A 26,049-nucleotide genomic window follows, 5' to 3' on the forward strand; every position below is an offset into this window, starting at 1 on the left:
CGTACGCGAGAAAGATTTTCCGAGAGGTGGTTAGCCTAGGTTGGAGTGGGAGGGGATCAGAACCTTAAACTTGGAGCAGAACTGCTTCAGTGTGAAGTTCAGAATCACTTGCCCACACTCAGTACCGGGGGGATGGGATTGTCTCTACAGGCAATTGCTGAGACCACACCTGGAATACTGCGTCCAGAATTGGACTCCTTACTTCAGATGGAAGATTCTCAGAGAGAGAGTGAGAGAGAGAGTGAGTGAGTGAGAGAGACAGTGAGAGAGAGTGAGAGAGACAGTGAGAGTCAGTGAGAGTGAGTGAGAGTGAGAGAGGGTGAGAGGGTGAGAGAGGGTGAGAGTGGGAGAGAGTGGGAGAGAGTGGGAGAGTGGGAGAGAGTGGAGAGAGTGGGAGAGACAGAGAGAGAGTGAGAGAGACAGTGAGAGAGAGTTAGAGAGAGAGTGAGAGAGAGTGAGAGAGACAGTGAGAGAGAGTGAGAGAGACAGTGAGAGTGAGAGAGAGGGTGAGAGAGGGAGAGAGTGAGAGAGGCAGAGAGTGAGTGCGTGAGAGTGAGTGAGAGAGGGTGAGAGAGAGAGAGAGAGAGAGAGAGGGTGAGAGAGGGTGAGAGTGGGAGAGAGTGGGAGAGAGTGGGAGAGACAGAGAGAGAGTGAGACAGTGAGAGAGAGTTAGAGAGAGAGTGAGAGAGAGTGAGAGAGACAGTGAGAGAGAGTGAGAGAGACAGTGAGAGTGAGAGAGAGGGTGAGAGAGGGAGAGAGTGAGAGAGGCAGAGAGTGAGTGCGTGAGAGTGAGTGAGAGAGGGTGAGAGAGAGAGAGAGAGAGAGTGAGGGAGAGAGTTAGAGGGTGAGCGAGAGAGAGTGAGAGAGAGAAAGAGAGAGAGGGTGAGCGAGGGAGAGAGAACGAGCGTGCAACAGTATGAGTGAGTGTGCACGCCGGTGCACGCGTGAGAGTGCTTGACGGTGCACGTGCGAGTGCGTGCGATGGTGCACGCGTGAGTGCGCGCGACGGTGCACACGAGAGTGTGCGATGGTGCACGTGCGAGTGCGTGCGACGGTGCACGCGCGAGAGTGTGCGACGGTGCACGCGCGAGAGTGCGCGATGGTGCACGTGCGAGTGCGTGCGACGGTGCACGCGCGAGAGTGCGCGACGGTGCACGTGTGAGAATGAACCTGTGTGTGTGACTGTGTGTTGGGGCCTTGGATGGCCAACCAGTTCCACACCAGCAGTGAGATCGGCTAACGGAGCACGAGGCCGTAACTGAAACCTGCACCTTTCCTGCTTTGTGTGAGCAGGGAGAGGTCTGTCCCATCCAGGGCCTGACATGGTCTAGATGGGCCTTGGTAAATCTAAGAAACAATTTGAGCACGTCAATTTTCATCGATAACCACACCTGGTTCCACTCACCATAGGCAGATCTTTGCATCCGGCAGTTTGGGCTATAAGTAAAGATTGAAAACAAGGTCAATCCAGATCCTCACCGCTCTCTGTGTGAGAAAGATCCTCCTCGTCTTTCACTCGCTTATTTTAACCTTCAATCTGTGTCCTCCCCTCGCCCCACTCTGGTCTCTGCTTCTCGGTCCTCCCACTAATGGGAACACTGTCTCTCCCTCTCGACTCTCTCCGGGACCCCCTTGTGATTTACAACCCCCCTGACCAAAATCTCCGCTCGGCATTCTCTTCTCCGAGGAGACCAGTCCCAACCTCTCCGCGACACTGAATGTCCCTCATCCCCGGATCAATCTCTTTCCCACTCTCTTTTTTTTTTATTTAAAAAAATATATATATATTTTATTGAAATTTTTTTCCAAACAACAATTTTTTTCCCTCTTACAAAGCAAACGTAACAGTAAAGAAATTTTTAACAATACACAAATAACTAAACCCCATAATCTTTTGACATAAACTAAACTAACCCCCCCCCTCTCCCCCTCCCCCCTCCCCCGCCCCCTCCCCCTCCCCCCCCTCCCCCTGGGTTGCTGCTGCTGGTCATCTGTCTTCCCTCTAACGTTCCCCTAGGTAGTCGAGGAATGGCTGCCACCGCCTGGGGAACCCTTGAGCCGATCCTCTCAGGACAAACCTTATCTGCTCCAGTTTATTGAACCCCGCCATATCGTTTACCCAGGCCTCCAGTCCGGGGGGTTACGCCTCCTTCCACATGAGTAGGATCCTACGCCGGGCTACTAGGGACGCAAAGGCCACAACGTCGGCCTCTTTCGCCTCCTGCACTCCCGGCTCATCCGCAACTCCAAATAGAGCTAACCCCCAGCCTGGTTTGACCCGGGCCTTCACCACCTTAGAAATCACTCCCGTCACCCCCTTCCAATACCCTTCCAGTGCCGGGCACGCCCAAAACACATGTGCGTGGTTTGCCGGGCTCCCGCCACACCTCCCACATTTGTCCTCCACTCCGAAGAACCTGCTCAACCTTGCCCCCGTTATGTGTGCTCTATGTAGCACCTTGAATTGAATCAGGCTAAGCCTGGCGCATGAGGAAGAGGAGTTTACCCTGCTTAGGGCATCAGCCCACATATCCTCCTCTATCTCCTCCCCTAGCTCTTCTTCCCACTTTCCTTTTAGTTCGCCCACCAACTCCTCCCCCTCTTCCCTCATCTCTCGGTATATCTCTGACACCTTGCCCTCTCCGACCCACACCCCTGAAAGCACTCTGTCCTGAATCCCCTGTGTCGGGAGCAACGGAAATTCCCTCACCTGTTGTCTAGTAAACGCCCTCACCTGCATATATCTCAGGAAGTTTCCCCGGGGCAACTTATACTTTTCCTCCAATGCTCCCAAGCTCGCAAAAGTCCCATCTATAAATAAATCTCCCACCCTCCTAATTCCCAACTGGTGCCAGCTCTGAAATCCTCCATCCATCCTCCCTGGGGCGAACCTATGGTTGTTCCTAATTGGGGACCCCACCCGGGCACCCCGCAACCCTCTCTGTCGCCTCCACTGTCCCCAGATATTCAATGTTGCCGCCACCACCGGGTTCGTGGTAAACTTTTTTGGCGAGAACGGTAGCGGCACCGTCACCAGCGCCTCTAAACTCGTCCCTTTACAGGACTTTCTCTCCAGTCTTTTCCACGCCGCTCCCTCACCCTCCATCATCCATTTACGTATCATTGCCACATTGGCGGCCCAATAGTAATCGCCCAAGTTCGGTAGCGCCAATCCTCCTCTGTCCCTACTACGCTGAAGGAACCCCCTCCTCACTCTCGGGACTTTCCCTGCCCACACGAAGCTCGTGATGCTCCTGTCTATGTTATTGAAAAAGGTCTTAGTGATTAGTATAGGGAGACATTGAAATACAAATAAAAACCTCGGGAGGACCATCATCTTAATTGCCTGCACCCTGCCCGCCAGCGACAGAGGCTGCATGTCCCACCTCTTGAAGTCCTCCTCCATTTGTTCTACCAGCCGTGTCAGATTAAGTCTGTGCAAGGTTCCCCAGCTCCTAGCGATCTGAATCCCCAGGTATCGGAAGTTTCTTTCCACTTTCCTTAGCGGCAAGCCTTCTATCTCTCTACTCTGGTCCCCTGGATGTATCACAAATAATTCATTCTTCCCCATGTTTAGCCTATACCCCGAGAAATCCCCGAACTCCCTCAACATTCGCATAACCTCTATCATCCCCCCCGCTGGGTCCGACACGTATAACAATCGGTCATCTGCGTATAACGAGACTCGGTGTTCTTCTCCCCCTCTAATCACCCCTCTCCATTACCTGGAGTCTCTCAACGCCATGGCCAGAGGTTCAATTGCCAACGCGAACAACAATGGAGACAGCGGGCATCCCTGTCTTGTTCCCCTATATAGTCGGAAATACTCCGATCTTTGCCGACCAGTGACTACACTTGCCGTTGGAGCCCCATAAAGAAGTTTGACCCAGCTAATAAACCCGTTCCCGAACCCAAACCTCCTTAACACTTCCCATAAATACTCCCACTCCACCCTATCAAATGCCTTCTCTGCATCCATTGCCGCCACTATCTCTGCCTCCCCCTCCACTGGGGTATTCATTATCACCCCTAATAGTCGTCGCACGTTAACATTCAGTTGTCTCCCTTTTACGAACCCTGTCTGGTCTTCGAGCACCACCCCCGGGACACAGTCCTCTATCCTCGATGCCAGTACCTTTGCCAACAATTTGGCGTCCATGTTCAATAATGAAATAGGTCTATAGGACCCGCACTGCAACGGATCTTTATCCCTCTTCAAAATTAGCGATATCGTCGCCTCCGACATCGTCGGGGGTAAAGTCCCTCGTTCCCTGGCCTCATTGAACGTCCTCACCATCAACAGGGCCAACAAGTCCACATATTTTCTGTAATATTCCACCGGGAACCCGTCTGGTCCCGGAGCCTTCCCTGCTTGCATGCTTCCCAGTCCCTTAATAACCTTGTCCACCCCAATCGGTGCCCCCAGGCCTACCACCTCCTGCTCCTCCACTTTCGGGAACCTCAATTGGTCCAGGAACTGCCGCATCCCCTCCTCTCCTTCCGGGGGTTGAGACCTACACAGTCCCTCATAGAAGGTCTTGAACACCTCATTTATCTTCCCTGCTCTTCGCACCGTGTCTCCCTTTTCGTCTCTAATTCCTCCGATCTCCCTCGCTGCTGTCCTCTTTCGCAATTGATGAGCCAACAGGCGACTCGCCTTTTCCCCATATTCATACCTCCTCCCTTGTGCCTTCCTCCACAGCACCTCCGCCTTTCTGGTGGTCAGAAGGTCAAACTCCGTCTGGAGTCGTCTCCTCTCCCTGTACAGTCCCTCCTCCGGGGTCTCTGCAAATTCCCTATGCACCCTTAAAATCTCCCCCAGTAATCTTTCCCTTTCCTTGGCCTCTGTTTTCCTTTTGTGGGCCCCAATGGAGATCAGCTCTCCTCTGACCACCGCTTTTAGTGCTTCCCATACCACTCCCACAGGGACCTCGCCGTCGTCATTGACCTCCAGGTATCTCTCAATACGCCCCCACACTCTTGCACACACTCCCTCATCCGCCATCAATCCCACATCTAATCGCCACAGTGCTCTCTGCTCACTTTCCTCTCCTAATTCCAGGTCCACCCAATGTGGGGCATGGTCCGAAACCGCTATGGCTGAATACCTTCCCAAAACAAAAAGATCTATCCGGGAGTACACTTTATGGACATGGGAGAAGAAGGAGAACTCCCTAGCCCTAGGTCTAAGAAATCACCATGGATCCACTCCCCCATTTGGTCCATGAACCCCTTAAGCACCTTGGCCGCTGCCGGCCTTCTTCCGGTCCTTGAGCTGGATCTATCTAGCCCCAGGTCCAGCACAGTATTAAAGTCCCCTCCTAAGATCAAGTTTCCTACCTCCAGGTCCGGTATACGCCCCAGCATCCGTCTCATAAATCCCGCATCGTCCCAGTTCGGGGCATACATATTAACCAACACGACCTCCATTCCCTCCAGCCTGCCACTCACCATTACATATCTACCTCCGCTATCTGCTACGATGTTCTTTGCTTCAAATGCTACCCGTTTCCCCACCAAAATGGCCACCCCTCTGTTCTTTGCGTCTAGTCCTGAGTGGAACACCTGTCCCACCCATCCTTTCCTTAACCTAACTTGGTCCGCCACCTTTAGGTGCGTCTCTTGGAGCATAACCACGTCTGCCCTTAGTCCTTTCAAATGCGCGAGCACTCGGGCCCTTTTTATCGGTCCGTTCAGGCCTCTCACGTTCCACGTGATCAGCCTCACTAGGGGGCTACCTGCCCCCCTCCCGTGTCGACTAGCCATTACCTTCTCTAGGCCAGTCCCATATCCCGCCTCCGTGCTCCCACTCGCTCCCCCAGCGTCGCATACCATCCCCGCCAACCCACTCTTTAGCCATTTCCTTTTGGATTTCCGCAGCAGCAACCCAGTTGTCCCCCCCCTCCCCCCCCGCTAGATCTCTTTCTAGCGTGATTGCTCCCCCCATATTACTTCCGTAAGTCAGCTGATTTCAACTGACCCCGGCTACTCCTGCTCACTCCTCGACCCCCCCGTGTGGGGAACTCCCATCCGCCTTGCGCCTGTCTTCCCGCCATATTCTTTCTGGCGCGGGAACATCCCTTTACCTGACCCGCCTCTTGTGGCGCAGCTCCCTTTCCCCTCCCCCTCCCTTTCCCCATTCTCCAACTATGTCCCGTCTTTCCCCCCTCACCGGCGCCCACATTTCCCAATGTCTCCCCCCATCCCAATTTATTTCTCAATTAACTTCAACCATAACATTAACAATAACATTTCCTACAGTATCAGTCCCTCAGTTCCGATCCAATTTCTCCTCTTTGATAAAGGTCCATGCTTCCTCCGCCGTCTCGAAATAATAGTGTCTCTCCTGATACGTGACCCATAGTCTTGCCGGCTGCAGCATCCCGAACTTCACCTTCTTTTTATGCAACACCTCCTTGGCTCGGTTAAAGCTCGCCCTCCTTCTCGCCACCTCCGCACTCCAATCCTGGTATACCCGTACCACTGCATTCTCCCATCTACTACTCCGCACCTTTTTAGCCCATCTCAGGACCTCTTCTCTATCCTTAAGGCGGTGAAATCGCACGATTATCGCCCTGGGTGGTTCTCCCGCTTTTGGTCTTCTCGCCGGGATCCGATGTGCCCACTCCACCTCCAAGGGGCTCGTAGGGGCCTCAGCACCCATCAGTGAGCTCAGCATCGTACTTACATAAGCTCCACAGTCCACTCCTTCCACACCCTCAGGGAGACCCAGTATCCGAAGCTTCTTCCTTCGCGCTCCGTTTTCTAGGGCCTCGATCCTTTCAGTACACTTTTTATGGAGTGCCTCGTGCGTCTGTGTTTTGACCGCCAGGCCCAGGATCTCGTCCTCATTATCCGTCACCTTCTGCTCCACCATGCGGAGCTCTGTCTCCTGGGTCTTTTGTGTCTCCTTGAGCCCCTCAATTGCCTGTAGCATCGGGGTCAGCACCTCCCTCTTCAGCAGCTCCACGAACCATCTCAAAAATTCATCCTGCTCGGGCCCCCATGTCGCCTGCACTTTCTCCGCTACCATCTTGTGCTTCTCCCTTTCTGACCCTTTGGTCGACGATTCCTCGCGCTGCACTCCTTCGTTGGGGGGGTGACTCCCTTCTCACTCACCCCACACCGGGTTGCGTCGCCCAAAAATTTCCCGTTGGGGCTCTTAAAAGAGCCCGAAGGTCCGTCGGACCTGGAGCCGCCGAAACGTGCGGCTAGCAAGGCATCACCGCAACCGGAAGTCCCTCTTTCCCACTCTCATAGGCGCTCTCTCGCAACCACGCTCTCTCTCTCTTTCTGTCACGCCTCTTTCACATGCTCTCTCTCTCTCACAGGCACTCACACTCCCACGCTCTCTCATGCCAGCTCTCGCTCTCACACACGCCTCCCTCTCGCTCTCACACGCGCCTCGCTCTCACACACGCCTCCCTCTCGCTCCTCTCTCTCGCTCTCACGCGCGCCTCCCTCTCGCTCTCACACACGCCTCCCTCTCGCTCTCACACACGCCTCCCTCTCGCTCTCACACACGCCTCCCTCTCGCTCTCACACACGCCTCCCTCTCGCTCTCACACACGCCTCCCTCTCGCTCTCACACACGCCTCCCTCTCGCTCTCACACACGCCTCCCTCTCGCTCTCACACACGCCTCCCTCTCGCTCTCACACACGCCTCCCTCTCGCTCTCACACACGCCTCCCTCTCGCTCTCACACACGCCTCCCTCTCGCTCTCACACACGCCTCCCTCTCGCTCTCACACACGCCTCCCTCTCGCTCTCACACACGCCTCCCTCTCGCTCTCACACACGCCTCCCTCTCGCTCTCACACACGCCACCCTCTCGCTCTCACACACGCCACCCTCTCGCTCTCACACACGCCACCCTCTCGCTCTCACACACGCCACCCTCTCGCTCTCACACACGCCACCCTCTCGCTCTCACACACGCCACCCTCTCGCTCTCACACACGCCTCCCTCTCGCTCTCACACACGCCTCCCTCTCGCTCTCACACACGCCTCCCTCGCTCTCACACACGCCTCCCTCTCGCTCTCACACACGCCTCCCTCTCGCTCTCACACACGCCTCCCTCTCGCTCTCACACACGCCTCCCTCTCGCTCTCACACACGCCTCCCTCTCGCTCTCACACACGCCTCCCTCTCGCTCTCACACACGCCTCCCTCTCGCTCTCACACACGCCTCCCTCTCGCTCTCACACACGCCTCCCTCTCGCTCTCACACACGCCTCCCTCTCGCTCTCACACACGCCTCCCTCTCGCTCTCACACACGCCTCCCTCTCGCTCTCACACACGCCTCCCTCTCGCTCTCACACACGCCTCCCTCTCGCTCTCACACACGCCTCCCTCTCGCTCTCACACACGCCTCCCTCTCGCTCTCACACACGCCTCCCTCTCGCTCTCACACACGCCTCCCTCTCGCTCTCACACACGCCTCCCTCTCGCTCTCACACACGCCTCCCTCTCGCTCTCACACACGCCTCCCTCTCGCTCTCACACACGCCTCCCTCTCGCTCTCACACACGCCTCCCTCTCGCTCTCACACACGCCTCCCTCTCGCTCTCACACACGCCTCCCTCTCGCTCTCACACACGCCTCCCTCTCGCTCTCACACACGCCTCCCTCTCGCTCTCACACACGCCTCCCTCTCGCTCTCACACACGCCTCCCTCTCGCTCTCACACACGCCTCCCTCTCGCTCTCACACACGCCTCCCTCTCGCTCTCACACACGCCTCCCTCTCGCTCTCACACACGCCTCCCTCTCGCTCTCACACACGCCTCCCTCTCGCTCTCACACACGCCTCCCTCTCGCTCTCACACACGCCTCCCTCTCGCTCTCACACACGCCTCCCTCTCGCTCTCACACACGCCTCCCTCTCGCTCTCACACACGCCTCCCTCTCGCTCTCACACACGCCTCCCTCTCGCTCTCACACACGCCTCCCTCTCGCTCTCACACACGCCTCCCTCTCGCTCTCACACACGCCTCCCTCTCGCTCTCACACACGCCTCCCTCTCGCTCTCACACACGCCTCCCTCTCGCTCTCACACACGCCTCCCTCTCGCTCTCACACACGCCTCCCTCTCGCTCTCACACACGCCTCCCTCTCGCTCTCACACACGCCACCCTCTCGCTCTCACACACGCCACCCTCTCGCTCTCACACACGCCACCCTCTCGCTCTCACACACGCCACCCTCTCGCTCTCACACACGCCACCCTCTCGCTCTCACACACGCCTCCCTCTCGCTCTCACACACGCCTCCCTCTCGCTCTCACACACGCCTCCCTCTCGCTCTCACACACGCCTCCCTCGCTCTCACACACGCCTCCCTCTCGCTCTCACACACGCCTCCCTCTCGCTCTCACACACGCCTCCCTCTCGCTCTCACACACGCCTCCCTCTCGCTCTCACACACGCCTCCCTCTCGCTCTCACACACGCCTCCCTCTCGCTCTCACACACGCCTCCCTCTCGCTCTCACACACGCCTCCCTCTCGCTCTCACACACGCCTCCCTCTCGCTCTCACACACGCCTCCCTCTCGCTCTCACACACGCCTCCCTCTCGCTCTCACACACGCCTCCCTCTCGCTCTCACACACGCCTCCCTCTCGCTCTCACACACGCCTCCCTCTCGCTCTCACACACGCCTCCCTCTCGCTCTCACACACGCCTCCCTCTCGCTCTCACACACGCCTCCCTCTCGCTCTCACACACGCCTCCCTCTCGCTCTCACACACGCCTCCCTCTCGCTCTCACACACGCCTCCCTCTCGCTCTCACACACGCCTCCCTCTCGCTCTCACACACGCCTCCCTCTCGCTCTCACACACGCCTCCCTCTCGCTCTCACACACGCCTCCCTCTCGCTCTCACACACGCCTCCCTCTCGCTCTCACACACGCCTCCCTCTCGCTCTCACACACGCCTCCCTCTCGCTCTCACACACGCCTCCCTCTCGCTCTCACACACGCCTCCCTCTCGCTCTCACACACGCCTCCCTCTCGCTCTCACTCGCGCCTCTCTCTCACTCTCACAGACGCCTCCCTCTCGCTCTCACGCACGCTTCTCACTCGCTCTCACAGACGCCTCTCTCGCTCTCACGCACGCTTCTCACTCGCTCTCACGCGCGCATCTCTCTCGCGCGCCACTCACTCGCACTCACACGCGCCTCTCACTCGCACGCGCCTCTCACTCGCTCTCACACGCGCCTCCCTCTCGCTCTCACTCGCGCCTCTCTCGCTCGCCTCTCTCTCGCTCTCAGACGCCTCTCTCTCGCTCTCACGCACGCTTCTCACTCGCTCTCACAGACGCCTCTCTCGCTCTCACGCACGCTTCTCACTCGCTCTCACGCGCGCATCTCTCTCGCGCGCCTCTCTCTCGCGCGCCTCTCTTGCTCTCACGCGCGCCGCTCTCACACGCGCCTCTCTCTCGCTCTCACGCACGCTTCTCACTCGCTCTCACAGGCGCCTCTCTCGCTCTCACGCACGCTTCTCACTCGCTCTCACGCGCGCCTCTCTTGCTCTCACGCGCGCCGCTCTCACACGCGCCTCTCTCTCGCTCTCACATGCGCCTCTCTCTCGCTCTCACGCACGCCTCTCTCTCGCTCTCACAGGCGCCTCTCTCTCGCTCTCACAGGCGCATCTCTCTCGCTCTCACAGGCGCCTCTCTCGCTCTCACAGGCGCCTCTCTCGCTCTCACACGCGCCTCTCTCGCTCTCACGCGCCGCTCTCACACGCGCCTCTCTCTCGCTCTTACAGGCGCCTCTCTCGCTCTCACTCGCTCTCACAGGCGCCTCTCTCGCTCTCACGCACGCATCTCTCCCTCTCTCACGCACGCATCTCTCCCTCTCACACGCATCTCTCCCTCTCACACGCATCTCTCCCTCTCACACGCATCTCTCCCTCTCACACGCATCTCTCCCTCTCTCACGCATCTCTCCCACTCTCACGCATCTCTCCCTCTCTCACGCATCTCTCCCTCTCTCACGCATCTCTCCCTCTCTCACGCATCTCTCCCTCTCTCACGCATCTCTCCCTCTCTCACGCATCTCTCCCTCTCACACGCATCTCTCCCTCTCACACGCATCTCTCCCTCTCTCACGCATCTCTCCCTCTCTCACGCATCTCTCCCTCTCTCACGCATCTCTCCCTCTCTCACGCATCTCTCCCTCTCTCACGCATCTCTCCCTCTCTCACGCATCTCTCCCTCTCTCACGCATCTCTCCCTCTCTCACGCATCTCTCCCTCTCTCACGCATCTCTCCCTCTCTCACGCATCTCTCCCTCTCTCACGCATCTCTCCCTCTCTCACGCATCTCTCCCTCTCACACGCATCTCTCCCTCTCTCACGCACGCATCTCTCCCTCTCACGCACGCATCTCTCCCTCTCACACGCATCTCTCCCTCTCACACGCATCTCTCCCTCTCACACGCATCTCTCCCTCTCACACGCATCTCTCCCTCTCACACGCATCTCTCCCTCTCACACGCATCTCTCCCTCTCACACGCATCTCTCCCTCTCACACGCATCTCTCCCTCTCACACGCATCTCTCCCTCTCACACGCATCTCTCCCTCTCACACGCATCTCTCCCTCTCACACGCATCTCTCCCTCTCACACGCATCTCTCCCTCTCACACGCATCTCTCCCTCTCACACGCATCTCTCCCTCTCACACGCATCTCTCCCTCTCACACGCATCTCTCCCTCTCACACGCATCTCTCCCTCTCACACGCATCTCTCCCTCTCACACGCATCTCTCCCTCTCACACGCATCTCTCCCTCTCACACGCATCTCTCCCTCTCTCACACGCATCTCTCCCTCTCACACGCATCTCTCCCTCTCACACGCATCTCTCCCTCTCACACGCATCTCCCCCTCTCACACGCATCTCCCCCTCTCTCACGCATCTCCCCCTCTCTCACGCATCTCTCCCTCTCACACGCATCTCTCCCTCTCACACGCATCTCTCCCTCTCACACGCATCTCTCCCTCTCACACGCATCTCTCCCTCTCACACGCATCTCTCCCTCTCACACGCATCTCTCCCTCTCTCACACGCATCTCTCCCTCTCTCACGCATCTCTCCCTCTCTCACGCATCTCTCCCTCTCTCACGCATCTCTCCCTCTCTCACGCATCTCTCCCTCTCACACGCATCTCTCCCTCTCACACGCATCTCTCCCTCTCACACGCATCTCTCCCTCTCACACGCATCTCTCCCTCTCTCACGCATCTCTCCCTCTCTCACGCATCTCTCCCTCTCTCACGCATCTCTCCCTCTCTCACGCATCTCTCCCTCTCTCACGCATCTCTCCCTCTCTCACGCATCTCTCCCTCTCTCACGCATCTCTCCCTCTCTCACGCATCTCTCCCTCTCTCACGCATCTCTCCCTCTCTCACGCATCTCTCCCTCTCTCACGCATCTCTCCCTCTCTCACGCATCTCTCCCTCTCTCACGCATCTCTCCCTCTCTCACGCATCTCTCCCTCTCACACGCATCTCTCCCTCTCACACGCATCTCTCCCTCTCACACGCATCTCTCCCTCTCACACGCATCTCTCCCTCTCACACGCATCTCTCCCTCTCTCACACGCATCTCTCCCTCTCTCACACGCATCTGTCCCTCTCACACGCATCTCTCCCTCTCTCACACGCATCTCTCCCTCTCTCACACGCATCTCTCCCTCTCTCACACGCATCTCTCCCTCTCTCACACGCATCTCTCCCTCTCTCACACGCATCTCTCCCTCTCTCACACGCATCTCTCCCTCTCACACGCATCTCTCCCTCTCACACGCATCTCTCCCTCTCACACGCATCTCTCCCTCTCACACGCATCTCTCCCTCTCACACGCATCTCTCCCTCTCACACGCATCTCTCCCTCTCACACGCATCTCTCCCTCTCACACGCATCTCTCCCTCTCTCACGCATCTCTCCCTCTCTCACGCATCTCTCCCTCTCTCACGCATCTCTCCCTCTCTCACGCATCTCTCCCTCTCACACGCATCTCTCCCTCACACACGCATCTCTCCCTCACACGCATCTCTCCCTCTCTCACACGCATCTCTCCCTCTCTCACATGCATCTCTCCCTCTCACACGCATCTCTCCCTCACACACGCATCTCTCCCTCACACGCATCTCTCCCTCTCTCACACGCATCTCTCCCTCTCTCACATGCATCTCTCCCTCTCACACGCATCTCTCCCTCTCACACGCATCTCTCCCTCTCACACGCATCTCTCCCTCTCTCACGCATCTCTCCCTCTCTCACACGCATCTCTCCCTCTCTCACACGCATCTCTCCCTCTCTCACACGCATCTCTCCCTCACACGCATCTCTCCCTCTCTCACACGCATCTCTCCCTCTCTCACACGCATCTCTCCCTCTCACACGCATCTCTCCCTCACACACGCATCTCTCCCTCACACGCATCTCTCCCTCACACGCATCTCTCCCTCTCTCACACGCATCTCTCCCTCTCTCACACGCATCTCTCCCTCTCTCACACGCATCTCTCCCTCTCACACGCATCTCTCCCTCTCACACGCATCTCTCCCTCTCACACGCATCTCTCCCTCTCTCACGCATCTCTCCCTCTCTCACACGCATCTCTCCCTCTCACACGCATCTCTCCCTCTCACACGCATCTCTCCCTCTCTCACGCATCTCTCCCTCTCTCACACGCATCTCTCCCTCTCACACACGCATCTCTCCCTCTCACACGCATCTCTCCCTCTCACACGCATCTCTCCCGCATCTCTCCCTCTCACACGCATCTCTCCCTCTCACACGCATCTCTCCCTCTCACACGCATCTCTCCCTCTCACATGCCTCTCCCACCCTCACGCCTCTCTCTCTCTCTCACACGCATCTCTCCCTCTCACACGCATCTCTCCCTCTCACACGCATCTCTCCCTCTCACACGCATCTCTCCCTCTCTCACGCATCTCTCCCTCTCTCACGCATCTCTCCCTCTCTCACGCATCTCTCCCTCTCTCACGCATCTCTCCCTCTCTCACGCATCTCTCCCTCTCTCACACGCATCTCTCCCTCTCACACACGCATCTCTCCCTCTCACACGCATCTCTCCCTCTCACACGCATCTCTCCCTCTCACACGCATCTCTCCCTCTCACACGCATCTCTCCCTCTCACACGCATCTCTCCCTCTCTCACACGCATCTCTCCCTCTCACACGCATCTCTCCCTCTCACACGCATCTCTCCCTCTCTCACGCATCTCTCCCTCTCTCACACGCATCTCTCCCTCTCACACGCATCTCTCCCTCTCACACGCATCTCTCCCTCTCTCACGCATCTCTCCCTCTCTCACGCATCTCTCCCTCTCTCACGCATCTCTCCCTCTCACACGCATCTCTCCCTCTCACACGCATCTCTCCCTCTCACACGCATCTCTCCCTCTCACACGCATCTCTCCCTCTCACACGCATCTCTCCCTCTCACACGCATCTCTCCCTCTCACACGCATCTCTCCCTCTCACACGCATCTCTCCCATCTCTCCCTCTCACACGCATCTCTCCCTCTCACACGCATCTCTCCCTCTCACACGCATCTCTCCCTCTCACACGCATCTCTCCCTCTCTCACGCATCTCTCCCTCTCTCACGCATCTCTCCCTCTCTCACGCATCTCTCCCTCTCTCACGCATCTCTCCCTCTCACACGCATCTCTCCCTCTCACACGCATCTCTCCCTCTCACACGCATCTCTCCCTCTCACACGCATCTCTCCCTCTCACACGCATCTCTCCCTCTCACACGCATCTCTCCCTCTCACACGCATCTCTCCCTCTCACACGCATCTCTCCTCTCTCACACGCATCTCTCCCTCTCTCACACGCATCTGTCCCTCTCACACGCATCTCTCCCTCTCTCACACGCACCTCTCCCTCTCTCACACGCATCTCTCCCTCTCTCACACGCATCTCTCCTCTCACACGCATCTCTCCCTCTCTCACACGCATCTCTCCCTCTCACACGCATCTCTCCCTCTCACACGCATCTCTCCCTCTCACACGCATCTCTCCCTCTCTCACGCATCTCTCCCTCTCACACGCATCTCTCCCTCTCACACGCATCTCTCCCTCTCTCACGCATCTCTCCCTCTCTCACGCATCTCTCCTCTCACACGCATCTCTCCCTCTCACACGCATCTCTCCCTCTCTCACGCATCTCTCCCTCTCTCACGCATCTCTCCCTCTCTCACGCATCTCTCCCTCTCTCACGCATCTCTCCCTCTCACGCATCTCTCCCTCTCACACGCATCTCTCCCTCTCACACGCATCTCTCCCTCTCTCACGCATCTCTCCCTCTCACACGCATCTCTCCCTCTCTCACGCATCTCTCCCTCTCACACGCATCTCTCCCTCTCACACGCATCTCTCCCTCTCACACGCATCTCTCCCTCTCACACGCATCTCTCCCTCTCACACGCATCTCTCCCTCTCACACGCATCTCTCCCTCTCTCACACGCATCTCTCCCTCTCTCACACGCATCTCTCCCTCTCTCACACGCATCTCTCCCTCTCACACGCATCTCTCCCTCTCTCACACGCATCTCTCCCTCTCTCACACGCATCTCTCCCTCTCTCACACGCATCTCTCCCTCTCTCACACGCATCTCTCCCTCACACGCATCTCTCCCTCTCACACGCATCTCTCCCTCACACGCATCTCTCCCTCTCTCACACGCATCTCTCCCTCTCTCACACGCATCTCTCCCTCTCACACGCATCTCTCCCTCACACACGCATCTCTCCCTCACACACGCATCTCTCCCTCACACGCATCTCTCCCTCTCTCACACGCATCTCTCCCTCTCTCACACGCATCTCTCCCTCTCACACGCATCTCTCCCTCTCACACGCATCTCTCCCTCTCACACGCATCTCTCCCTCTCACACGCATCTCTCCCTCTCACACGCATCTCTCCCTCTCACACGCATCTCTCCCTCTCACACGCATCTCTCCCTCTCACACGCATCTCTCCCTCTCACACGCATCTCTCCCTCTCACACGCATCTCTCCCTCTCACACGCATCTCTCCCTCTCACACGCATCTCTCCCTCTCACACGCATCTCTCCCTCTCACGCGCATCTCTCCCTCTCACGCGCATCTCTCCCTCTCACACGCATCTCTCCCTCTCACACGCATCTCTCCCTCTCACATGCCTCTCCCACCCTCACGCCTCTCTCTCTTTCACTCTCACACCTCTCTCTCTCTCACGCCCCTACGTCTCTCTCTCTCTCTCGCGGCTCCACCTCCTTCCTAAAGTGTTTTGTCCAGAACAGGACACAGTGCTCCAGTTCAGGCTGAACCGGTGAGATTGTAGTGTTGACATGAACCTGACCTACAGACTTAACCAGACCAAGTATGTGGTGTTCTAAGGACGGGGCAGGTGAGGGAGGGGAGGAGCGCTGGAAGCAAGGCAGGGAAGAAGAGTTGAGATTAGTAAGGGCAGGAGAACTGGAGAGGATTTGGAGAGAGAAGAGGGGTTACTGGTTCGGAGGGCAGGGTGGGTACATGTGGGGTAGACAGAAACTGGTACAGCGATTGAGCAGGAGTGTGTGTCATCATCTAGTCGAGAGAATTTGACCATCTCCCCTTGATATTCAATGGAATTACCATCACTGAATCCCTCACAATCAACATCCTGGGGGTTACCATTGACCAGAAGCTGAACAGGACCCAGCCATATCAATACTGTGGCTACAAGAGCAGGTCAGAGGCTGGGAATCCTGCGGAGAGTAACTCACCTCCTGACTCCCCCAAAGCCTGTCCATCTACAAGGACACAAGTCAGGAGTGTGATGGGACCCTCTCCACTTGCTGGATGAGTGGTGGCTCCAACAACACTCGAGAAGCTCGACATCATCCAGGACAAAGCAGCCCCGCTCGATCGACACCCCATCCACAGACATTCACTCCCTCCACCATCGACACACAGCAGCAGCCGTGTGCACAGTCTCCAAAATGCACTGCAGAGATTCGCCAAGGCTCCATCTAAAATTGTGACAAAGGTCAGCAAACACTTAGGGAACAGCACCACCTGGGGGGGGGGGGGGGGGGGGGGGGGGTCCGCTCCATCCACACTCACCACCCTGACTGGGAAATATAGCAGCCGTTCCTTCACTGTTGCTGGATCAAAATCCTGGAATTCCCTCCCTAACAGCACTGTGGGTGTACCTACACCACACAGACTGCGGCGGTTCAAGATGGCGGCTCACCCACCATCTTCTCAAGGGGGGCATTTCGCAATGGGAAACAAAACTGATTATCTTGTGAACAAATTAAAACAAACGTTGTCCAAAAGACGTGCAGGTTAGGAGGATTTTTCAATGATCAATGCGCAGGGAGAGGCCAGGTGGGGCGCTCTATTGGAGGGTTCGTGCACACTGGATGGCTCAATGTGGGGATTCTACAATGATACAAAAATGGGGCACGTAAGCAATCAGGGAGTGAGCAGGAGGCTACAATCGCAAACCCACGTGCACCACATCCCCCGTCCTCACTGTCGTGCCCCGCGCCCAAGTCGACAATGGAAACTCCCAATGTAAACGGCCACGTCCTATCCGGCTGCATCACAGCCTGGTATGGCAACTGCTCGGTCCAAGACCACAAGAAGCTGCAGAGTGTGGCGAACATAGCCCAACGTATCACACAAGCTTGCCACCCCCACATTGATTGTGTATACAACTCCCGCTGCCTCAGGAAGGCAGACAGCATTATCTGAGACACTTCCCACCCAGGCATTGCCTTCTTCCAGACTCTTCCATCAGGCAGAAGGTAAGTCTGACGACTCGCACATAGAACAGCTTCTTCCCCACACATAGGAACAGCTTCTTCCCCACAGCTACTAGACTCCTCAACGACTCCCCCTCGGACAGATCTGCTCCCTGTAAGAACACAATTCACGACGCCCTGTGCTGCTCTTGCTCTGTATTTGCTTTGTTTGGCTCCTTGTTCTGCGCTGTAACCAATCACTGTTTGTCGATGTACCATTTGCCAATGTTCTCTGTTGTTTATTCTTTTGTCTACTGTGTACGTTCCCTCGGCCACAGAAACCGTACTTCGGTACATCTGACAATAAATCAAATCAATCAAATGCGAGAGCGCCACCTCTGATCAGTAAAGGGTCATAACAGCCGTGACATGTTGACATTGGAAATTTTGACTGCGACTGGCGGCCACGGGAAGGGTGGTGGGGACACAAAGCAGAAAGGTGGGGTGGGGGGGGGGGGGGGGGCATCCTCTGACCTCACTTCAGCCTGGGGGGTCAGAGTTCACCGGTGAGGCAGGAGGGGTCAGCAGTGTAGCTTCTTTTACCTTCTCCAGTCTCTTGGAGGCCATAGTTGCAGAGGTGGAAAAAATATGTCACAAGTGAAGAAAAACTCGACAATGATCCCGAATAGAGGCTTCTGTTTTTGAACAACTGGACCAGAGGGAACCAAGTGTGGCCACGCCCCCTCATTGCCAGGGCGACGGCAACAACATCCGGTCTCGCCGACAATGCTGACGCACTTCCGGTGGTGGTGCGTACGTCATATCCGGAAGCAGGGGAACAAAAATCTCATTATTTTTATATTTAGAGGGTGCGGGCGGGTGACGACACCAGACGAGGCCCGAAGTTAATGAAAAATAAACCGTAACCAAAAAAAAACCGAAGGGGGCAAAAAACAATGAACGGTGCGTGGTCGTCAGGGGCAACCGGCCACTTCCGGTGCGACGGCGTCAAAGGAGAGAGATAAAAACCAATACTGCCCGAAATCCGGCTCCTTATTCCATGTGTAAGAAAATAATAAAAAAACTGTGGAAATGGAAATAAATACATTTTAATGAATCAACAATTAAGATGAGGAAGGAGGCGGTAACGAGGGGAGGAGCTGAAAGGTCAACATCCGGGGCCAAAAGGACCAAACCTAAAATATTACTTACAGTAAACAAAAAGAGATCGAAACACCGGGAAAGCTGCGGCAGAGAAAGATGAAGAAGTTGGGAGAGGAAAGGAGAGAGGTTGTTGTTGCTGCTGTTGTTGTAGTGAGGGGAGGCGACGGGGTGAGAGGTCGCGGGTCGCACATCCGGGTGCAAGCGGCCGCGGCCTACTCGCCCCAGGCTTTTCCTGGGGTTTTGTGTTGGGAGGAGGAGGAGGGGGGAATGGAGGCGGCGGCTGCGGCGGGGGGCCGCAGAGAGCGGCGGCCCCGAGAGGGCTGAGGAGGTGAGACAGATAGATAAATAAATAATCACAGAGTGATATTGATATAGAATCAGAGAGATTAACATAGAATCAGAGAAATTCATGTAGAGTCAGAGAGATTGACACAGAATCAGAGAGAGAGATTCACACAGAATCAGAGAGAGAGATTGACACAGAATCAGAGAGAGAGATTCACACAGAATCAGAGAGAGAGATTCACATAGAATCAGAGAGAGAGATTCACATAGAATCAGAGAGAGAGATTCACATTAGAATCAGAGAGAGAGATTCACACAGAATCAGAGAGAGAGATTGACATAGAATCAGAGAGAGAGATTCACATTAGAATCAGAGAGAGATTGACATAGAATCAGAGAGAGAGATTCACATAGAATCAGAGAGAGAGATTGACATAGAATCAAAGAGAGAGATTCACACAGAATCAGAGAGAGAGATTGACATAGAATCAAAGAGAGAGATTCACACAGAATCAGAGAGAGAGATTGACATAGAATCAGGGAGAGAGAGATTGACATAGAATCAGAGAGAGAGATTCACACAGAATCAGAGAGAGAGATTGACATAGAATCAAAGAGAGAGATTGACATAGAATCAAAGAGAGAGATTCACACAGAATCAGAAAGAGAGATTGACATAGAATCAGAGAGAGATATTCACACAGAATCAGAGAGAGAGATTCACACAGAATCAGAGAGAGAGATTCACATAGAATCAGAGAGAGAGATTCACATAGAATCAGAGAGAGAGATTCACATAGAATCAGAGAGAGAGATTCACATAGAATCAGAGAGAGAGATTCACATAGAATCAGAGAGAGAGATTCACATAGAATCAGAGAGAGATTCACACAGAATCAGAGAGAGAGATTCACGTAGAATCAGAGAGAGAGATTCACACAGAATCAGAGAGAGAGATTGACATAGAATCAAAGAGAGAGATTCACACAGAATCAGAAAGAGAGATTGACATAGAATCAGAGAGAGAGATTCACACAGAATCAGAGAGAGAGATTGACATAGAATCAAAGAGAGAGATTCACACAGAATCAGAAAGAGAGATTGACATAGAATCAGAGAGAGATATTCACAGAATCAGAGAGAGAGATTGACATAGAATCAGAGAGAGAGATTCACACAGAATCAGAGAGAGAGATTCACATAGAATCAGAGAGAGAGATTCACACAGAATCAGAGAGAGATTCACACAGAATCAGAGAGAGAGATTCACATAGAATCAGAGAGAGAGATTCACACAGAATCAGAGAGAGAGATTGACATAGAATCAAAGAGAAAGATTCACACAGAATCAGAAAGAGAGATTGACATAGAATCAGAGAGAGATATTCACACAGAATCAGAGAGAGAGATTGACATAGAATCAGAGAGAGAGATTCACACAGAATCAGAGAGACATTCACACAGAATCAGAGAGAGAGATTCACATAGAATCAGAGAGAGATATTCACACAGAATCAGAGAGACATTCACACAGAATCAGAGAGAGAGATTCACATAGAATCAGAGAGAGCTATTCACACAGAATCAGAGAGAGAGATTGACATAGAATCAGAGAGACATTCACACAGAATCAGAGAGAGAGATTGACAGAGAATCAGAGAGAGATATTCACACAGAATCAGAGAGAGAGATTCACATAGAATCAGAGAGAGATTGACATAGAATCAAAGAGAGAGATTCACACAGAATCAGAAAGAGAGATTGACATAGAATCAGAGAGAGAGATTCACACAGAATAAGAGAGAGATTGACATAGAATCAGAGAGAGAGATTCACACAGAATCAGAAAGAGAGATTGACATAGAATCAGAGAGAGATATTCACACAGAATCAGAGAGAGAGATTGACATAGAATCAGAGAGACATTCACACAGAATCAGAGAGAGAGATTGACATAGAATCAGAGAGAGAGATTCACACAGAATCAGAGAGACATTCACACAGAATCAGAGAGAGAGATTCACATAGAATCAGAGAGAGATATTCACACAGAATCAGAGAGACATTCACACAGAATCAGAGAGAGAGATTCACATAGAATCAGAGAGAGATATTCACACAGAATCAGAGAGAGAGATTGACATAGAATCAGAGAGACATTCACACAGAATCAGAGAGAGAGATTGACATAGAATCAGAGAGAGATATTCACACAGAATCAGAGAGACATTCACACTGAATCAGAGAGATTCACATAGAATCAGAGAGAGATATTCACACAGAATCAGAGAGACATTCACACAGAATCAGAGAGAGAGATTCACATAGAATCAGAGAGAGATATTCACACAGAATCAGAGAGAGATATTCACACAGAATCAGAGAGACATTCACACAGAATCAGAGAGAGAGATTGACATAGAATCAGAGAGAGAGATTCACACAGAATCAGAGAGACATTCACACAGAATCAGAGAGAGAGATTCACAAAGAATCAGAGAGAGATATTCACACAGAATCAGAGAGACATTCACACAGAATCAGAGACAGAGATTGACATAGAATCAGAGAGAGAGATTCACATAGAATCAGAGAGAGAGATTCACACAGAATCAGAGAGACATTCACACAGAATCAGAGAGAGAGATTCACATAGAATCAGAGAGAGATTGACATAGAATCAGAGAGAGAGATTGACATAGAATCAGAGAGAGAGATTCACACAGAATCAGAGAGAGATTCACACAGAATCAGAGAGAGAGATTCACATAGAATCAGAGAGAGAGATTCACATAGAATCAGAGAGAGAGATTCACACAGAATCAGAGAGAGATTCACACAGAATCAGAGAGAGAGATTCACACAGAATCAGAGAGAGAGATTCACACAGAATCAGAGAGAGAGATTCACACAGAATCAGAGAGAGAGATTGACACAGAATCAGAGAGAGAGATTGACATAGAATCAGAGAGAGAGATTCACACAGAATCAGAGAGAGATTCACACAGAATCACAGAGAGAGATTCACATAGAATCAGAGAGAGAGATTCACACAGAATCAGAGAGAGAGATTCACACAGAATCAGAGAGAGAGATTCACATAGAATCAGAGAGAGAGATTCACATAGAATCAGACAGAGAGATTCACATAGAATCAGAGAGAGAGATTCACATAGAATCAGAGAGAGAGATTCACACAGAATCAGAGAGAGAGATTGACATAGAATCAGAGAGAGAGATTCACACAGAATCAGAGAGAGAGATTGACACAGAATCAGAGAGAGAGATTGACACAGAATCAGAAAGAGAGATTGACACAGAATCAGAGAGAGAGATTGACACAGAATCAGAGAGAAAGATTCACATAGAATCAGAGAGAGAGATTCACACAGAATCAGAGAGAGAGATTCACACAGAATCAGAGAGAGAGATTCACACAGAATCAGAGAGAGAGATTGACATAGAATCAGAGAGAGATTCACACAGAATCAGAGAGAGAGATTGACACAGAATCAGAGAGAGAGATTCACATAGAATCAGAGAGAGAGATTCACACAGAATCAGAGAGAGAGATTGACACAGAATCAGAGAGAAAGATTCACATAGAATCAGAGAGAGAGATTCACACAGAATCAGAGAGAGATTCACACAGAATCAGAGAGAGAGGTTCACACAGAATCAGAGAGAGAGATTGACAGAGAATCAGAGAGAGACATTCACACAGAATCAGAGAGAGACATTCACACAGAATCAGAGAGAGAGATTGACATAGAATCAGAGAGAGATTCACACAGAATCAGAGAGAGAGATTCACACAGAATCAGAGAGAGAGATTGACAGAGAATCAGAGAGAGACATTCACACAGAATCAGAGAGAGAGATAGACATAGAATCAGAGAGAGAGATTCACACAGAATCAGAGAGAGAGATTGACATAGAATCAGAGAGAGAGATTCACACAGAATCAGAGAGAGAGATTGACATAGAATCAGAGAGAGATTCACACAGAATCAGAGAGAGAGATTGACATAGAATCAGAGAGAGAGATTCACACAGAATCAGAGAGAGAGATTCACACAGAATCAGAGAGAGATTCACACAGAATCAGAGAGAGAGATTGACATAGAATCAGAGAGAGAGATTGACATAGAATCAGACAGAGAGATTCACACAGAATCAAAGAGAGAGATTGACATAGAATCAGAGAGAGAGATTCACGCAGAATCAGAGAGAGAGATTCACGCAGAATCAGAGAGAGAGATTCACACCGAATCAGAGAGCGAGATTCACACAGAATCAGAGAGAGAGATTCACACAGAATCAGAGAGAGAGATTGTCATAGAATCAGAGAGAGAGATTGACATAGAATCAGACAGAGAGATTCACACAGAATCAAAGAGAGAGATTGACATAGAATCAGAGAGAGATTCACACAGAATCAGAGAGAGAGATTGACATAGAATCAGAGAGAGAGATTCACACAGAATCAGAGAGAGAGATTGACATAGAATCAGAGAGAGAGATTCACACAGAATCAGAGAGAGAGATTCACACAGAATCAGAGAGAGAGATTGACACAGAATCAGAGAGAGAGATTGGCACAGAATCAGAGACAGAGATTGACAGAATCAGAGAGAGAGATTGACACAGAATCAGAGAGAGAGATTCACATAGAATCAGATAGAGAGATTGACATAGAATCAGAGAGAGAGATTCACACAGAATCAGCGAGAGAGATTCACACAGAATCAGAGAGAGCTTGACATAGAAGCAGACAGAGAGATTGACATAGAATCAGAGAGATTGACATAGAATCAGAAAGAGAGATTCACACAGAATCAGAGAGAGTGATTGACACAGAATCAGAGAGAGAGATTGACACAGAATCAGAGAGAGAGATTGACACAGAATCAGAGAGAGAGATTGACACAGAATCAGAGAGAGAGATTCACATAGAATCAGAGATTGATATCGAATCAGAGAGAGAGATTCACACAGAATCAGAGAGAGAGATTCACACAGAATCAGAGAGAGATATTCACACAGAATCAGAGCGAGAGATTGACATAGAATCAGAGAGAGAGATTGACACAGAATCAGACAGAGTGATTGACATAGAATCAGAGAGAGAGATTGACACAGAATCAGAGAGAGATTGACACAGAATCAGAGAGAGATTGACATAGAATCAGAGAGAAAGATTGACATAGAATCAGAGAGAGAGATTGACATAGAATCAGAGACAGAGATTGACACAGAATCAGAGAGAGAGATTGACATAGAATCAGAGAGATAGATTCACACAGAATCAGAGAGAGAGATTGACATAGAATCAGAGAGAGAGATTCACACAGAATCAGAGAGAGAGTTTGACATAGAATCAGACTGAGAGATTCACATCGAATCAGAGAGAGAGATTCACATAGAATCAGAGAGAGATTGACACAGAATCAGAGAGAGAGATTCACGCAGAATCACAGAGAGAGATTGACACAGAATTAGAGAGAGAGATTGACACAGAATCAGAGAGAGATATTGACACAGAATCAGAGAGAGAGATTGACACAGAATCAGAGAGAGAGATTCACACAGAATCAGAGAGAGAGATTGACATAGAATCAGACTGAGAGATTCACATCGAATCAGAGACAGAGTTTGACATAGAATCAGAGAGAGAAATTGACACAGAACCAGAGAGAGAGATTCACACAGAATCAGAGAGAGAGATTGGCACAGAATCAGAGAGATATTGACATAGAATCAGAGAGAGATTGACATAGAATCAGAGAGAGATTGACATAGAATCAGAGAGAGATTGACATAGAATCAGAGACAGAGATTGACATAGAATCTGAGAGAAAGAATGGCATAGAATCAGAGAAGGAGATTGACATAGAATCAGAGACAGAGAGATTGACATAGAGTCAGAGAGAGATTGACATAGAATCAGAGAGAGATTGACATAGAATCAGAGAGAGATTGACATAGAATCAGAGACAGAGATTGACATAGAATCTGAGAGAAAGAATGGCATAGAATCAGAGAAGGAGATTGACATAGAATCAGAGACAGAGATTGACATAGAATCAGAGAGAGATTGACATAGAATCTGAGAGAGAGATTGACATAGAATCAGAGACAGAGATTGACATAGAATCAGAGAGAGAGATTGACATAGAATCGGAGAGAGAGATTGACATAGAATCAGAGAGAGCTTGAGATAGAATCAGCGAGATTGACATAGAATCAGAGAGATTAACATTGAATCAGAGAGAGAGATTGACATTGAATCAGAGAGAGAGACTGACATAGAATCAGAGAGAGAGATTCACACAGAATCAGAGAGAGATTGACACAGAATCAGAGAGAGAGATTCACACAGAATCAGAGAGAGAGATTGACATAGAATCAGAGAGAGAGATTCACACAGAATCAGAGAGAGAGATTGACATAGAATCAGAGAGAGATTCACACAGAATCAGAGAGAGAGATTGACATAGAATCAGAGAGAGAGATTCACACAGAATCAGAGAGAGAGATTCACACAGAATCAGAGAGAGAGATTCACACAGAATCAGAGAGAGAGATTGACATAGAATCAGAGAGAGAGATTGACATAGAATCAGACAGAGAGATTCACACAGAATCAAAGAGAGAGATTGACATAGAATCAGAGAGAGAGATTCACGCAGAATCAGAGAGAGAGATTCACGCAGAATCAGAGAGAGAGATTCACACCGAATCAGAGAGAGAGATTCACACAGAATCAGAGAGAGAGATTCACACAGAATCAGAGAGAGAGATTGTCATAGAATCAGAGAGAGAGATTGACATAGAATCA

The 26,049-nt window shown here is 52.2% G+C and overlaps 2 protein-coding genes across 3 annotated transcripts in view; one reads left to right on the plus strand and one right to left on the minus strand.

Moving 5' to 3' along the window:
• cfap119 (cilia and flagella associated protein 119) overlaps positions 1-18,532 on the minus strand; it is a 57,196-nt gene extending 38,664 nt beyond the window's left edge. The window contains exons 1-2 of one of the 2 annotated variants that reach the window (XM_072484151.1): positions 18,363-18,532; positions 1,406-1,437 (exon numbers count right to left, since the gene is read on the minus strand). In XM_072484151.1, the coding sequence (XP_072340252.1) occupies positions 1,406-1,437; positions 18,363-18,386 (56 nt within the window). In that variant the 5' untranslated portion in view covers positions 18,387-18,532. The remainder of the gene's footprint in view (positions 1-1,405; positions 1,438-18,362) is intronic. The other variant, XM_072484149.1, reaches the window with a different exon arrangement.
• A 610-nt stretch (positions 18,533-19,142) lies between these two features.
• The window catches only part of rnf40 (ring finger protein 40), a 154,429-nt gene continuing 147,522 nt past the window's right edge, over positions 19,143-26,049 (plus strand). The window contains exon 1 of the mRNA XM_072485438.1: positions 19,143-19,251. The gene's annotated coding sequence lies outside the window, so the exon portion shown is untranslated. The remainder of the gene's footprint in view (positions 19,252-26,049) is intronic.

The sequence above is a fragment of the Scyliorhinus torazame genome, chromosome 19 (genome assembly GCF_047496885.1).
Source record: "Scyliorhinus torazame isolate Kashiwa2021f chromosome 19, sScyTor2.1, whole genome shotgun sequence".
Taxonomy (NCBI): Eukaryota; Metazoa; Chordata; class Chondrichthyes; order Carcharhiniformes; family Scyliorhinidae; genus Scyliorhinus; species Scyliorhinus torazame.